The sequence below is a fragment of the Oncorhynchus mykiss genome, chromosome 14 (assembly GCF_057628025.1).
Source record: "Oncorhynchus mykiss isolate SJ-2025 chromosome 14, ASM5762802v1, whole genome shotgun sequence".
Classification (NCBI taxonomy): domain Eukaryota; kingdom Metazoa; phylum Chordata; class Actinopteri; order Salmoniformes; family Salmonidae; genus Oncorhynchus; species Oncorhynchus mykiss.
Window position 1 is genome coordinate 32878578 of NC_143035.1, and position 17610 is coordinate 32896187.

At 55.4% G+C, this 17610-nt stretch overlaps 1 protein-coding gene across 22 annotated transcripts in view; it reads left to right on the forward strand.

Annotated features, from left to right (window-relative positions):
* LOC110489148 (UDP-N-acetylglucosamine--peptide N-acetylglucosaminyltransferase 110 kDa subunit) overlaps positions 1-17610 on the forward strand; it is a 42264-nt gene that overhangs the window by 21459 nt on the left and 3195 nt on the right. For 11 of the 22 annotated variants that reach the window (XM_090198785.1, XM_090198789.1, XM_090198779.1 and 8 more), the window contains 7 exons: positions 864-1034; positions 2166-2282; positions 2622-2792; positions 9756-9803; positions 10069-10221; positions 12734-12986; positions 13987-14110. In XM_090198785.1, the coding sequence (XP_090054911.1) occupies positions 864-1034; positions 2166-2282; positions 2622-2792; positions 9756-9803; positions 10069-10221; positions 12734-12986; positions 13987-14110 (1037 nt within the window). The remainder of the gene's footprint in view (positions 1-863; positions 1035-2165; positions 2283-2621; positions 2793-9755; positions 9804-10068; positions 10222-12733; positions 12987-13986; positions 14111-17610) is intronic. The other 11 variants (XM_090198792.1, XM_090198794.1, XM_090198784.1 and 8 more) reach the window with 1 other exon arrangement.

Consider the following 17610-nt stretch of genomic DNA (forward strand, 5'->3'; position numbering starts at 1 on the left):
TAGTTAACACCATCTGCTTTAATTTGCTCATGAAACAGTAATTCAACAAGCTCTAACTGCATATCCCCATGAAAGTGATTGAGATCAAATGATTGGCAGATATGCAGTTAGAATGTGATGAAGGATCATTCCTGATTGACAGTGATGATGGCCTATTTGGAAAATAGGTATGCCTAATTTGGTGTTGAGGGTATTTAAATATATATGAACTGTTCCTTAGACAACAAAAAAATCCTATCACATGGTATTGGTCACATACACATTTATCACATGGTATTGGTCATGTACCAGGCGGGGATACAGTCCCGACAGGATGCTCTCAATTGTGCATCTGAAAGTTTGTGAGACGTTTTAGGGACCAAGTCAGATTTCTTCGGCCTCCTGAGGTTGAAGAGGTGCTGTTATGCCTTCAACACACTGTCTGTCTGGGTGGACCATTTCAGATCGTCAGTGACGTGAAAGTTTGGTCATAGGTCTATTCTACAGTGATGTGAAAGTTTGGTCATAGGTCTATTCTACAGTGATGTGAATGTTTGGTCATAGGTCTATTCTACAGTGATGTGAATGTTTGGTCATAGGTCTATTCTACAGTGACGTGAATGTTTGGTCATAGGTCTATTCTACAGTGATGTGAATGTTTGGTCATAGGTCTATTCTACAGTGACGTGAATGTTTGGTCATAGGTCTATTCTACAGTGATATTCAATAGGCTACATCTGTCGGTACAGTCTTTGATTGATTGAGAAATGATGACCTCATAGTGTACGCTCCTCACCCCCCACACAAAAAAATGTGCACTACACCAGTATAATGAATGTCCAAATAAAGTTCACACTGCCAACTGCTCTCTCTCCCCTTCACAGTGTATGTGGCTGGGCTACCCGGGAACCAGCGGAGCTCCCTTCATGGACTACATTGTGTCAGACAAGGAGACGTCCCCCTTCGAGGTGGCAGAGCAGTACTCTGAGAAACTAGCCTACATGCCACACACCTTCTTCATCGGAGACCACGCTAACATGTTCCCCCACCTCAAGGTGAGATTCCTGTTTATGCAGTAAACTAAGGTTTGTTGACGTGTGGACTTGATTGGACCATATTGTGCGGCTAATGTACAGTGTGATTGGTTGAAATTGCAAGCCCGCTTCTTGTTCTGCTGTAATGGATCAGTTTTTTATGTGGTTAATTTTGCGTTTTGAATGCTTTGTGCGGAAATCTTATTTGCGTAATATTTTTAAGGTTGTTTTTGTTTTGTTGCATTGGATGCGTCTCACCACATCCGCCTGTTTCGCACTTCCATATCGGTAATGGAAGGCGAACGAGCTAGACCGGTGTTTGTCAGACCATGAGACATCCCAAAAAGCGTCCGAATAGTTTGGGCTACACACTAATATGACCCCTCTGTGGTGACACTCATGATTCTAACTTACACGGATTCTAACTAGATGTTGAACTGAAAAACAACTATTTCCATTGATCGTTAATTCCCTAATTAACCTCAATACTCAACGCAGAGGACTAATCTTAAAATATTCTCACTCTCAAGACTTGCTGGTTCTAGAGGTTCCTCTGGTCTCAGAGTCTGGGAAGATTGTTTCGTTATTGTGACCCTAGCGCAGGGAATGACCTGCAGGCCACTGGGTCTTGACTGTCTGGTCTCGAAAGAGTCCGTTCGGGACTTTAATGAGGAATGTGGTGGAGAATTGCACTTGTTTTGATTGATGTGAAATGTTATGCCTCTTTTTTTTTTTTAAATTAGATTTGTTGAGATGTGAAAAAGTAAAGTGAAGGTGTTTTGAGACCGATCCTGTTGATTAATTGTTGCCAGGGCAGTCTTGAAAATGAGACCCTGGAGAATGTATGTATGTATGTATGTATTTTTAAAGCCTTGATCTGAAAGAAAAAAGACTAGCTTTGATGAATGAAAATGTCGTCTTTTTAGATCTACAACCCTGACTTGGTTTCTTGTAACGACACTTGCCATGCAGTTCACCTCTTCACCTCCAGTAATCTTCTGGTGTTTTCTTCAACAGTTCACCTCTTCACCTCCAGTAATCTTCTGGTGTTTTCTTCAACAGTTCACCTCTTCACCTCCAGTAATCTTCTGGTGTTTTCTTCAACAGTTCACCTCTTCACCTCCAGTAATCTTCTGGTGTTTTCTTCAACAGAAAAAGGCGGTGATTGACTTCAAGTCAAACGGCCACATCTTTGACAACCGCATCGTTCTGAATGGCATCGACCTTAAGGCCTTCCTGGACAGCCTGCCTGACGTCAAGGTGGTCAAGGTGAGATGGTGAATAGCCCTAACCCTTCCTGGACAGCCTGCCTGACGTCAAGGTGAGATGGTGAATAGCCCTAACCCTTCCTGGGCAGACGTCAAGGTGAGATGGTGAATAGCCCTAACCCTTCCTGGACAGCCTGCCTGACGTCAAGGTGGGACTGTGGGAATATTCTGTGACCATATTTCCATTTGACTAGGACCCACCAACTATTGGAGAGCCCCCCCATTGTCTGTTCCTGTTCTTCAATTTGAACTGTGAAGAGTTTTTTTTTTTTTTGCCCCCTTTTATCCTCCTGAAAATGCTTTGTAAATCACTCCTTCCTTCTTGTGGTCTCCTCTCCAGATGAGGTGTGCCAGTGGGGACAGTGGAGTAGCAGAAACCAACGAGGCTCTGTCCATGCCCGTCATCCCCATGAACACAGCAGCTGAGGCCATCATCAACATGATCAACCAGGGACAGATACAGGTCACCATCAACGGATTCACTGTCAGCAACGGACTGGCCACTACACAGGTACTGGGGGGGGACTGGCCACTACACAGGTACTGGGGGGGGACTGGCCACTACACAGGTACTGGGGGGGGGGGGACTGGCCACTACACAGGTACTGGGGGGGGACTGGCCACTACACAGGTACTGGGGGGGGGGGGACTGGCCACTACACAGGTACTGGGGGGGGGACTGGCCACTACACAGGTACTGGGGGGGGACTGGCCACTACACAGGTACTGGGGGGGGACTGGCCACTACACAGGTACTGGGGGGGGACTGGCCACTACACAGGTACTGGGGGGGGGACTGGCCACTACACAGGTACTGGGGGGGGACTGGCCACTACACAGGTACTGGGGGGGGACTGGCCACTACACAGGTACTGGGGGGGACTGGCCACTACACAGGTACTGGGGGGGACTGGCCACTACACAGGTACTGGGGGGGGACTGGCCACTACACAGGTACTGGGGGGGGACTGGCCACTACACAGGTACTGGGGGGGGACTGGCCACTACACAGGTACTGGGGGGGGACTGGCCACTACACAGGTACTGGGGGGAGACTGGCCACTACACAGGTACTGGGGGGGGACTGGCCACTACACAGGTACTGGGGGGGGACTGGCCACTACACAGGTACTGGGGGGAGACTGGCCACTACACAGGTACTGGGGGGAGACTGGCCACTACACAGGTACTGGGGGGAGACTGGCCACTACACAGGTACTGGGGGGGGGACTGGCCACTACACAGGTACTGGGGGGGGACTGGCCACTACACAGGTACTGGGGGGGGACTGGCCACTACACAGGTACTGGGGGGGGACTGGCCACTACACAGGTACTGGGGGGGGACTGGCCACTACACAGGTACTGGGGGGGGGACTGGCCACTACACAGGTACTGGGGGGAGACTGGCCACTACACAGGTACTGGGGGGGACTGGCCACTACACAGGTACTGGGGGGGGACTGGCCACTACACAGGTACTGGGGGGGGGACTGGCCACTACACAGGTACTGGGGGGGGACTGGCCACTACACAGGTACTGGGGGGGGACTGGCCACTACACAGGTACTGGGGGGGGGACTGGCCACTACACAGGTACTGGGGGGGGGACTGGCCACTACACAGGTACTGGGGGGGGACTGGCCACTACACAGGTACTGGGGGGGACTGGCCACTACACAGGTACTGGGGGGGGACTGGCCACTACACAGGTACTGGGGGGGGACTGGCCACTACACAGGTACTGGGGGGAGACTGGCCACTACACAGGTACTGGGGGGGACTGGCCACTACACAGGTACTGGGGGGGGACTGGCCACTACACAGGTACTGGGGGGGGACTGGCCACTACACAGGTACTGGGGGGGGGGACTGGCCACTACACAGGTACTGGGGGGGGACTGGCCACTACACAGGTACTGGGGGGGGGACTGGCCACTACACAGGTACTGGGGGGGGGGGGGGGGGGACTGGCCACTACACAGGTACTGGGGGGGGACTGGCCACTACACAGGTACTGAGGGGGGGACTGGCCACTACACAGGTACTGGGGGGGGGGGACTGGCCACTACACAGGTACGGGGGGGGGGGGGGGAACTGGCCACTACACAGGTACTGGGGGGGGGACTGGCCACTACACAGGTACTGGGGGGGGGACTGGCCACTACACAGGTACTGGGGGGGGGACTGGCCACTACACAGGTACTGGGGGGGGGGGGGACTGGCCACTACACAGGTACTGGGGGGGGGGGGGGGGGACTGGCCACTACACAGGTACTGGGGGGGGGGACTGGCCACTACACAGGTACTGGGGGGAGACGGGCCACTACACAGGTACTGGGGGGGGACTGGCCACTACACAGGTACTGGGGGGGGACTGGCCACTACACAGGTACTGGGGGGGGACTGGCCACTACACAGGTACTGGGGGGGGACTGGCCACTACACAGGTACTGGGGGGGGACTGGCCACTACACAGGTACTGGGGGGGGACTGGCCACTACACAGGTACTGGGGGGGACTGGCCACTACACAGGTACTGGGGGGGACTGGCCACTACACAGGTACTGGGGGGGGGACTGGCCACTACACAGGTACTGGGGGGGGACTGGCCACTACACAGGTACTGGGGGGGGACTGGCCACTACACAGGTACTGGGGGGGGACTGGCCACTACACAGGTACTGGGGGGAGACTGGCCACTACACAGGTACTGGGGGGGGACTGGCCACTACACAGGTACTGGGGGGGGACTGGCCACTACACAGGTACTGGGGGGAGACTGGCCACTACACAGGTACTGGGGGGAGACTGGCCACTACACAGGTACTGGGGGGAGACTGGCCACTACACAGGTACTGGGGGGGGACTGGCCACTACACAGGTACTGGGGGGGGACTGGCCACTACACAGGTACTGGGGGGGGACTGGCCACTACACAGGTACTGGGGGGGGACTGGCCACTACACAGGTACTGGGGGGGGACTGGCCACTACACAGGTACTGGGGGGGGACTGGCCACTACACAGGTACTGGGGGGGGACTGGCCACTACACAGGTACTGGGGGGAGACTGGCCACTACACAGGTACTGGGGGGGACTGGCCACTACACAGGTACTGGGGGGGGACTGGCCACTACACAGGTACTGGGGGGGGACTGGCCACTACACAGGTACTGGGGGGGGACTGGCCACTACACAGGTACTGGGGGGGGACTGGCCACTACACAGGTACTGGGGGGGGGACTGGCCACTACACAGGTACTGGGGGGGGGACTGGCCACTACACAGGTACTGGGGGGGGACTGGCCACTACACAGGTACTGGGGGGGGACTGGCCACTACACAGGTACTGGGGGGGGACTGGCCACTACACAGGTACTGGGGGGAGACTGGCCACTACACAGGTACTGGGGGGAGACTGGCCACTACACAGGTACTGGGGGGGACTGGCCACTACACAGGTACTGGGGGGGGACTGGCCACTACACAGGTACTGGGGGGGGACTGGCCACTACACAGGTACTGGGGGGGGGACTGGCCACTACACAGGTACTGGGGGGGGGACTGGCCACTACACAGGTACTGGGGGGGGGGACTGGCCACTACACAGGTACTGGGGGGGGGACTGGCCACTACACAGGTACTGGGGGGGGACTGGCCACTACACAGGTACTGGGGGGGGGACTGGCCACTACACAGGTACTGGGGGGGGGACTGGCCACTACACAGGTACTGGGGGGGGGACTGGCCACTACACAGGTACTGGGGGGAGACTGGCCACTACACAGGTACTGGGGGGGGACTGGCCACTACACAGGTACTGGGGGGGGACTGGCCACTACACAGGTACTGGGGGGGGGACTGGCCACTACACAGGTACTGGGGGGGGACTGGCCACTACACAGGTACTGGGGGGGGACTGGCCACTACACAGGTACTGGGGGGGACTGGCCACTACACAGGTACTGGGGGGGGACTGGCCACTACACAGGTACTGGGGGGGGACTGGCCACTACACAGGTACTGGGGGGAGACTGGCCACTACACAGGTACTGGGGGGGGACTGGCCACTACACAGGTACTGGGGGGGGACTGGCCACTACACAGGTACTGGGGGGGGACTGGCCACTACACAGGTACTGGGGGGGGGGACTGGCCACTACACAGGTACTGGGGGGGGGACTGGCCACTACACAGGTACTGGGGGGGGGACTGGCCACTACACAGGTACTGGGGGGGGGGGGGGGGGGACTGGCCACTACACAGGTACTGGGGGGGGGACTGGCCACTACACAGGTACTGGGGGGGGGGACTGGCCACTACACAGGTACTGGGGGGGGGGACTGGCCACTACACAGGTACTGGGGGGGGGGACTGGCCACTACACAGGTACTGGGGGGGGGGGACTGGCCACTACACAGGTACTGGGGGGGGGGGACTGGCCACTACACAGGTACTGGGGGGGGGGGACTGGCCACTACACAGGTACTGGGGGGGGGGGACTGGCCACTACACAGGTACTGGGGGGGGGGGACTGGCCACTACACAGGTACTGGGGGGGGGGGACTGGCCACTACACAGGTACTGGGGGGGGGGGACTGGCCACTACACAGGTACTGGGGGGGGGGGACTGGCCACTACACAGGTACTGGGGGGGGGGGACTGGCCACTACACAGGTACTGGGGGGGGGGGACTGGCCACTACACAGGTACTGGGGGGGGGGGACTGGCCACTACACAGGTACTGGGGGGGGGGGACTGGCCACTACACAGGTACTGGGGGGGGGGGACTGGCCACTACACAGGTACTGGGGGGGGGGGACTGGCCACTACACAGGTACTGGGGGGGGGGGACTGGCCACTACACAGGTACTGGGGGGGGGGGACTGGCCACTACACAGGTACTGGGGGGGGGGGACTGGCCACTACACAGGTACTGGGGGGGGGGGACTGGCCACTACACAGGTACTGGGGGGGGGGGACTGGCCACTACACAGGTACTGGGGGGGGGGGACTGGCCACTACACAGGTACTGGGGGGGGGGGACTGGCCACTACACAGGTACTGGGGGGGGGGGACTGGCCACTACACAGGTACTGGGGGGGGGGGGACTGGCCACTACACAGGTACTGGGGGGGGGGGGACTGGCCACTACACAGGTACTGGGGGGGGGGACTGGCCACTACACAGGTACTGGGGGGGGGGGACTGGCCACTACACAGGTACTGGGGGGGGGGACTGGCCACTACACAGGTACTGGGGGGGGGGACTGGCCACTACACAGGTACTGGGGGGGGGGACTGGCCACTACACAGGTACTGGGGGGGGGGACTGGCCACTACACAGGTACTGGGGGGGGGGACTGGCCACTACACAGGTACTGGGGGGGGGGACTGGCCACTACACAGGTACTGGGGGGGGGGACTGGCCACTACACAGGTACTGGGGGGGGGGACTGGCCACTACACAGGTACTGGGGGGGGGGACTGGCCACTACACAGGTACTGGGGGGGGGGACTGGCCACTACACAGGTACTGGGGGGGGGGGGGGGGGGGGGGACTGGCCACTACACAGGTACTGGGGGGAGACTGGCCACTACACAGGTACTGGGGGGGGGGACTGGCCACTACACAGGTACGGGGGGGGGGGGACTGGCCACTACACAGGTACTGGGGGGGGGGGGGGGGGGGGGGGGGACTGGCCACTACACAGGTACTGGGGGGGGACTGGCCACTACACAGGTACTGGGGGGGGACTGGCCACTACACTGGGGGGGGGGGGGGGGACTGGCCACTACACAGGTACTGGGGGGGGGGGGGGGGGGGGACTGGCCACTACACAGGTACTGGGGGGGGGGACTGGCCACTACACAGGTACTGGGGGGGGGGGACTGGCCACTACACAGGTACTGGGGGGGGGGACTGGCCACTACACAGGTACTGGGGGGGGGGACTGGCCACTACACAGGTACTGGGGGGAGACTGGCCACTACACAGGTACTGGGGGGGGACTGGCCACTACACAGGTACTGGGGGGGACTGGCCACTACACAGGTACTGGGGGGGGACTGGCCACTACACAGGTACTGGGGGGGGGACTGGCCACTACACAGGTACTGGGGGGGGGACTGGCCACTACACAGGTACTGGGGGGGGGGGGGGGGGACTGGCCACTACACAGGTACTGAGGGGGGGGACTGGCCACTACACAGGTACTGGGGGGGGACTGGCCACTACACAGGTACTGGGGGGGGGGACTGGCCACTACACAGGTACTGGGGGGAGACTGGCCACTACACAGGTACTGGGGGGGGACTGGCCACTACACAGGTACTGGGGGGGGACTGGCCACTACACAGGTACTGGGGGGGGACTGGCCACTACACAGGTACTGGGGGGGGACTGGCCACTACACAGGTACTGGGGGGGGGGACTGGCCACTACACAGGTACTGGGGGGGGGGACTGGCCACTACACAGGTACTGGGGGGGGGGACTGGCCACTACACAGGTACTGGGGGGGGGGACTGGCCACTACACAGGTACTGGGGGGGGGGACTGGCCACTACACAGGTACTGGGGGGGGGGACTGGCCACTACACAGGTACTGGGGGGGGGGACTGGCCACTACACAGGTACTGGGGGGGGACTGGCCACTACACAGGTACTGGGGGGGGACTGGCCACTACACAGGTACTGGGGGGGGACTGGCCACTACACAGGTACTGGGGGGGGACTGGCCACTACACAGGTACTGGGGGGGGACTGGCCACTACACAGGTACTGGGGGGGACTGGCCACTACACAGGTACTGGGGGGGGACTGGCCACTACACAGGTACTGGGGGGGGGACTGGCCACTACACAGGTACTGGGGGGGGGACTGGCCACTACACAGGTACTGGGGGGGGGGGGGGGGGACTGGCCACTACACAGGTACTGAGGGGGGGACTGGCCACTACACAGGTACTGGGGGGGGGGGACTGGCCACTACACAGGTACGGGGGGGGGGGGGGACTGGCCACTACACAGGTACTGGGGGGGGACTGGCCACTACACAGGTACTGGGGGGGGGGGGGACTGGCCACTACACAGGTACTGGGGGGGGGGGGGGGGGCTGGCCACTACACAGGTACTGGGGGGGGGGGGGGGGGGACTGGCCACTACACAGGTACTGGGGGGGGGGGGGGGGGGACTGGCCACTACACCGGTACTGGGGGGGGACTGGCCACTACACTGGGGGGGGGGGGACTGGCCACTACACAGGTACTGGGGGGGATGCACTGACACCACCACACAGGTACTGGAGGGGGACACACACACTGACTCCACTACACACAGGAAATGGATAAGAATGAATATCAGTTTATTTTGTTGGTTGGATGAAGCTCCTTTGTGGTTGACCTTTGATCCCAGCCATATGACATGACTAGAGTCTGTAGTGTTACATCTCCTGTATACTGTGTGTTTTCAGATACTTCCATTGGAGGTGGTTGTAGTATCAGGGTCTGTCTCCCTCCAGGTATGACACACAGACAGGCTAGTACTGGAGAAGTACATTGGGTCACTTGCATGCCTACTTTTGGGTTAGGACACCTGGGGAAATGGTTCCATTACTGTCGTCTGTTTTCTCAGCTCCGAGACCGAACAGGGGTGTAAGGGAAACACTGTCACTATGCACTGGCCTCTCCTCTGACCCCTCTCTTCCTCTCTCTGCCCCCCCCCTCCTCGTTTCTCTCTGGTCATAAATATCTCCATCGTAACCACCGCCTTGTCCTCCATCTCAGATCAACAACAAGGCGGCTACAGGAGAAGAGGTGCCTCGTACCATCGTGGTGACAACCCGCTCCCAGTACGGCCTGCCTGAAGACTCCATCGTCTACTGCAACTTCAACCAGCTCTACAAGATCGACCCTCCCACCCTGCAGATGTGGGCCAATGTAAGCATCAAGCTAGAAAACACTGTTCCAATCATCCTGTTGTCTGAGGTCTTCATGTTTCTTCAGGAATTCCTCTTGTCCCTGACTCTCCAGGTGAAATGGCATCTTAGTCCCTATGTGATAGTCTATTAGCTTTGACCAGGCACTATGCTCTGGTCAACAGGAGTACACTATATAGGGACTCTGGTCAACAGTAGTACACTATATAGGGACTCTGGTCAACAGGAGTACACTATATAGGGACTCTGGTCAACAGGAGTACACTATATAGGGGCTCTGGTCAACAGGAGTACACTATATAGGGGCTCTGGTCAACAGTAGTACACTATATAGGGGCTCTGGTGAACAGGAGGACACTATATAGGGACTGTGGTCAACAGGAGTACACTATATAGGGGCTCTGGTCAACAGGAGGACACTATATAGGGACTGTGGTCAACAGGAGTACACTATATAGGGACTCTGGTCAACAGGAGTACACTATATAGGGGCTCTGGTCAACAGTAGTACACTATATAGGGGCTCTGGTCAACAGTAGTACACTATATAGGGGCTCTGGTCAACAGTAGTACACTATATAGGGGCTCTGGTCAACAGTAGTATACTATATAGGGGCTCTGGTCAACAGTAGTACACTATATAGGGACTCTGGTCAACAGGAGTACACTATAAAGGGGATATGGACTCTGGTCAACAGGAGTACTCTATATAGGGACTCTGGTCAACAGGAGTACACTATATAGGGACTCTGGTCAACAGTAGTACACTATATAGGGACTCTGGTCAACAGTAGTACACTATATAGGGACTCTGGTCAACAGTAGTACACTATATAGGGACTGTGGTCAACAGGAGTACACTATATAGGGACTCTGGTCAACAGGAGTACTCTATATAGGGACTGTGGTCAACAGTAGTACACTATATATGGACTCTGGTCAACAGTAGTACACTATATAGGGACTCTGGTCAACAGTAGTACACTATATAGGGAATATGGACTCTGGTCAACAGGAGTACACTATATAGGGAATATGGACTCTGGTCAACAGTAGTACACTATAAAGGGGATATGGACTCTGGTCAACAGGAGTACTCTATATAGGGGATATGGACTCTGGTCAACAGGAGTACTCTATAAAGGGGATATGGACTCTGGTCAACAGTAGTACACTATATAGGGAATATGGACTCTGGTCAACAGGAGTACACTATATAGGGAATATGGACTCTGGTCAACAGTAGTACACTATAAAGGGGATATGGACTCTGGTCAACAGGAGTACTCTATATAGGGGATATGGACTCTGGTCAACAGGAGTACTCTATAAAGGGGATATGGACTCTGGTCAACAGTAGTATACTATATAGGGACTCTGGTCAACAGGAGTACACTATATAGGGACTCTGGTCAACAGTAGTACACTATATGGGGACTCTGGTCAACAGTAGTACACTATATAGGGAATATGGACTCTGGTCAACAGTAGTACACTATATAGGGGATATGGACTCTGGTCAACAGTAGTACTCTATATAGGGACTCTGGTCAACAGTAGTACACTATATAGGGACTGTGGTCAACAGTAGTACACTATATGGGGGCTCTGGTCAACAGTAGTACACTATATAGGGACTCTGGTCAACAGTAGTACACTATATGGGGGCTCTGGTCAACAGTAGTGCACTATATAGGGGCTCTGGTCAACAGTAGTACACTATATAGGGACTCTCGTCAACAGGAGTACACTATATATAGGGACTCTGGTCAACAGTAGTACACTATATAGGGACTCTGGTCAACAGTAGTACACTATATGGGGGCTCTGGTCAACAGTAGTACACTATATGGGGGCTCTGGTCAACAGTAGTGCACTATATAGGGGCTCTGGTCAACAGTAGTACACTATATAGGGGCTCTGGTCAACAGTAGTACACTATATAGGGACTCTGGTCAACAGTAGTACACTATATAGGGACTCTGGTCAACAGTAGTACACTATATAGGGACTCTGGTCAACAGTAGTACACTATATGGGGGCTCTGGTCAACAGTAGTACACTATATAGGGACTCTGGTCAACAGTAGTACACTATATAGGGACTCTGGTCAACAGTAGTACACTATATAGGGGCTCTGGTCAACAGTAGTACACTATATAGGGACTCTGGTCAACAGTAGTACACTATATAGGGACTCTGGTCAACAGTAGTACACTATATAGGGACTCTGGTCAACAGTAGTACACTATATGGGGGCTCTGGTCAACAGTAGTACACTATATGGGGGCTCTGGTCAACAGTAGTGCACTATATAGGGGCTCTGGTCAACAGTAGTACACTATATAGGGAATATGGACTCTGGTCAACAGTAGTACACTATATAGGGACTCTGGTCAACAGTAGTACACTATATGGGGGCTCTGGTCAACAGTAGTACACTATATAGGGGCTCTGGTCAACAGTAGTACCATTTCAGACACACAGCAACTTACTCACCATCTCTCCTGTAGATCCTGAAGCGTGTTCCCAACAGTGTTCTGTGGTTGCTGCGTTTCCCTGCGGTGGGCGAGCCCAACATCCAGCAGTACGCCCAGAACTTCGGCCTGCCCGGCTCCCGCATCATCTTCTCTCCCGTGGCGCCCAAGGAGGAGCACGTGAGACGGGGCCAGCTGGCCGACGTGTGTCTGGACACGCCCCTCTGTAACGGACACACCACCGGCATGGACGTCCTCTGGGCCGGGACACCCATGGTTACCATGCCAGGTGAGACAGAGCTTTGCACTCGTTCACTAGCCTCCACAAATCAGAGTTGGATTGGTGTTGACAGCCTCCACAAATCAGAGTTGGATTGGTGTTGACAGCCTCCACAAATCAAAGTTGGATTGGTGTTGACAGCCTCCACAAATCAGAGTTGGATTGGTGTTGACAGCCTCCACAAATCAAAGTTGGATTGGTGTTGACAGCCTCCACAAATCAAAGTTGGATTGGTGTTGACAGCCTCCACAAATCAGAGTTGGATTGGTGTTGACAGCCTCCACAAATCAAAGTTGGATTGGTGTTGACAGCCTCCACAAATCAGAGTTGGATTGGTGTTGACAGCCTCCACAAATCAGAGTTGGATTGGTGTTGACAGCCTCCACAAATCAAAGTTGGATTGGTGTTGACAGCCTCCACAAATCAAAGTTGGATTGGTGTTGACAGCCTCCACAAATCAGAGTTGGATTGGTGTTGACAGCCTCCACAAATCAGAGTTGGATTGGTGTTGACAGCCTCCACAAATCAAAGTTGGATTGGTGTTGACAGCCTCCACAAATCAGAGTTGGATTGGTGTTGACAGCCTCCACAAATCAAAGTTGGATTGGTGTTGACAGCCTCCACAAATCAAAGTTGGATTGGTGTTGACAGCCTCCACAAATCAGAGTTGGATTGGTGTTGACAGCCTCCACAAATCAAAGTTGGATTGGTGTTGACAGCCTCCACAAATCAGAGTTGGATTGGTGTTGACAGCCTCCACAAATCAGAGTTGGATTGGTGTTGACAGCCTCCACAAATCAAAGTTGGATTGGTGTTGACAGCCTCCACAAATCAGAGTTGGATTGGTGTTGACATGAGCTGGAGGGAGTTTCTGCGTCCCAGTCATTTCCTTTCTAATCTGTGATGGGAACAAATGGAGAGATAATTGGGGTGAACGGTTCTGTGTGCTGTTGTAATGGTGGTGGGTGAACGACAGGTCGGTCTTTAAATGTGACGTGTTCCCGTACAGGTGAGACCCTGGCGTCACGCGTGGCAGCCTCTCAGCTGCAGTGTCTGGGCTGTCCCGAGCTCATCGCCCACACCAGACAGGAATATGAGGACGTGGCTGTCAAACTGGGCTGTGACATGGAATAGTAAGGACCTCTGACTAACACACACACTCCAGCTAGCGCTGTCTCTCAATCTGCCTCCCTCTTCTCACTCTCAATCTGCCTCCCTCTCTTCTCTCTCTCAATCTGCCTCCCTCTTCTCTCTCTCAATCTGCCTCCCTCTTCTCTCTCTCAATCTGCCTCCCCCTCTCTTCTCTCTCTCAATCTGCCTCCCTCTCTTCTCTCTCTCAATCTGCCTCCCTCTCTTCTCTCTCTCAATCTGCCTCCCTCTCTTCTCTCTCTCAATCTGCCTCCCTCTCTTCTCTCTCTCAATCTGCCTCCCTCTCTCTTCTCTCTCTCAATCTGCCTCCCCTCTCTTCTCTCTCTCAATCTGCCTCCCTCTCTTCTCTCTCTCAATCTGCCTCCCTCTCTTCTCTCTCTCAATCTGCCTCCCTCTCTTCTCTCTCTCAATCTGCCTCCCCCTCTCTTCTCTCTCTCAATCTGCTTCCCTCTCTCTTCTCTCTCTCAATCTGCCTCCCTCTCTTCTCTCTCTCAATCTGCCTCCCCCTCTCTTCTCTCTCTCAATCTGCCTCCCTCTCTTCTCTCTCTCAATCTGCCTCCCTCTCTTCTCACTCTCAATCTGCTTCCCCCTCTCTTCTCTCTCTCAATCTGCCTCCCCCTCTCTTCTCTCTCTCAATCTGCCTCCCCCTCTCTTCTCTCTCTCAATCTGCCTCCCTCTCTTCTCTCTCTCAATCTGCCTCCCTCTCTTCTCTCTCTCAATCTGCCTCCCTCTCTTCTCTCTCTCAATCTGCCTCCCCCTCTCTTCTCTCTCTCAATCTGCCTCCCCCTCTCTTCTCTCTCTCAATCTGCCTCCCCCTCTCTTCTCTCTCTCAATCTGCCTCCCCCTCTCTTCTCTCTCTCAATCTGCCTCCCTCTCTTCTCTCTCTCAATCTGCCTCCCTCTCTTCTCTCTCTCAATCTGCCTCCCTCTCTTCTCTCTCTCAATCTGCCTCCCTCTCTTCTCTCTCTCAATCTGCCTCCCTCTCTTCTCTCTCTCAATCTGCCTCCCTCTCTTCTCTCTCTCAATCTGCCTCCCTCTCTTCTCTCTCTCAATCTGCCTCCCCCTCTCTTCTCTCTCTCAATCTGCCCCCCTCTCTTCTCTCTCTCAATCTGCCTCCCTCTCTTCTCTCTCTCAATCTGCCTCCCTCTCTTCTCTCTCTCAATCTGCCTCCCTCTCTTCTCTCTCTCAATCTGCCTCCCTCTCTTCTCTCTCTCAATCTGCCTCCCTCTCTTCTCTCTCTCAATCTGCCTCCCTCTCTTCTCTCTCTCAATCTGCCTCCCTCTCTTCTCTCTCTCAATCTGCCTCCCTCTCTTCTCTCTCTCAATCTGCCTCCCTCTCTTCTCTCTCTCAATCTGCCTCCCTCTCTTCTCTCTCTCAATCTGCCTCCCCCTCTCTTCTCTCTCTCAATCTGCCTCCCCCTCTCTTCTCTCTCTCAATCTGCCTCCCCCTCTCTTCTCTCTCTCAATCTGCCTCCCCCTCTCTTCTCTCTCTCAATCTGCCTCCCTCTCTTCTCTCTCTCAATCTGCCTCCCCCTCTCTTCTCTCTCTCAATCTGCCTCCCCCTCTCTTCTCTCTCTCAATCTGCCTCCCTCTCTTCTCTCTCTCAATCTGCCTCCCTCTCTTCTCACTCTCAATCTGCCTCCCTCTCTTCTCACTCTCAATCTGCCTCCCCCTCTCTTCTCACTCTCAATCTGCCTCCCCCTCTCTTCTCTCTCTCAATCTGCCTCCCCCTCTCTTCTCTCTCTCAATCTGCCTCCCTCTCTTCTCTCTCTCAATCTGCCTCCCTCTCTTCTCTCTCTCAATCTGCCTCCCTCTCTTCTCTCTCTCAATCTGCCTCCCTCTCTTCTCTCTCTCAATCTGCCTCCCTCTCTTCTCTCTCTCAATCTGCCTCCCTCTCTTCTCTCTCTCAATCTGCCTCCCTCTCTTCTCTCTCTCAATCTGCCTCCCTCTCTTCTCACTCTCAATCTGCCTCCCTCTCTTCTCACTCTCAATCTGCCTCCCCCTCTCTTCTCACTCTCTATCTGCCTCCCCCTCTCTTCTCTCTCTCTATCTGCCTCCCCCTCTCTTCTCTCTCTCTATCTGCCTCCCCCTCTCTTCTCTCTCTCAATCTGCCTCCCCCTCTCTTCTCTCTCTCAATCTGCCTCCCCCTCTCTTCTCTCTCTCAATCTGCCTCCCCCTCTCTTCTCTCTCTCAATCTGCCTCCCCCTCTCTTCTCTCTCTCAATCTGCCTCCCCCTCTCTTCTCTCTCTCAATCTGCCTCCCCTCTCTTCTCTCTCTCAATCTGCCTCCCCTCTCTTCTCTCTCTCTCAATCTGCCTCCCCCTCTCTTCTCACTCTCAATCTGCCTCCCCCTCTCTTCTCACTCTCAATCTGCCTCCCCCTCTCTTCTCTCTCTCAATCTGCCTCCCCCTCTCTTCTCACTCTCAATCTGCCTCCTCCTCTCTCTCAATCTGCCTCCCCCTCTCTTCTCTCTCTCAATCTGCCTCCCTCTCTCTTCTCTCTCTCAATCTGCCTCCCCCTCTCTTCTCTCACTCAATCTGCCTCCCCCTCTCTTCTCTCTCTCAATCTGCCTCCCTCTCTTCTCACTCTCAATCTGCCTCCCCCTCTCTTCTCACTCTCAATCTGCCTCCCCCTCTCTTCTCACTCTCAATCTGCCTCCCCCTCTCTTCTCTCTCTCAATCTGCCTCCCCTCTCTTCTCTCTCTCAATCTGCCTCCCCCTCTCTTCTCTCTCTCAATCTGCCTCCCCTCTCTTCTCTCTCTCAATCTGCCTCCCCCTCTCTTCTCTCACTCAATCTGCCTCCCCTCTCTTCTCTCTCTCAATCTGCCTCCCCTCTCTTCTCTCTCTCAATCTGCCTCCCCTCTCTTCTCTCTCTCAATCTGCCTCCCCCTCTCTTCTCTCTCTCAATCTGCCTCCCCTCTCTTCTCTCTCTCAATCTGCCTCCCCCTCTCTTCTCTCTCAATCTGCCTCCCCCTCTCTTCTCTCTCTCAATCTGCCTCCCCCTCTCTTCTCTCTCTCAATCTGCCTCCCCCTCTATTCTCTCTCTCTCAATCTGCCTCCCTCTCTTCTCACACTCAATCTGCCTCCCCCTCTCTTCTCTCTCTCAATCTGCCTCCCCTCTCTTCTCTCACTCAATCTGCCTCCCCCTCTCTTCTCTCTCTCAATCTGCCTCCCCCTCTCTTCTCTCTCTCAATCTGCCTCCCTCTCTCTTCTCTCTCTCAATCTGCCTCCCCTCTCTTCTCTCACTCAATCTGCCTCCCTCTCTCTTCTCTCTCTCAATCTGCCTCCCCCTCTCTTCTCTCACTCAATCTGCCTCCCTCTCTCTTCTCTCTCTCAATCTGCCTCCCCCTCTATTCTCTCTCTCTCAATCTGCCTCCCTCTCTTCTCACACTCAATCTGCCTCCCCCTCTCTTCTCTCTCTCAATCTGCCTCCCCTCTCTTCTCTCACTCAATCTGCCTCCCCCTCTCTTCTCTCTCTCAATCTGCCT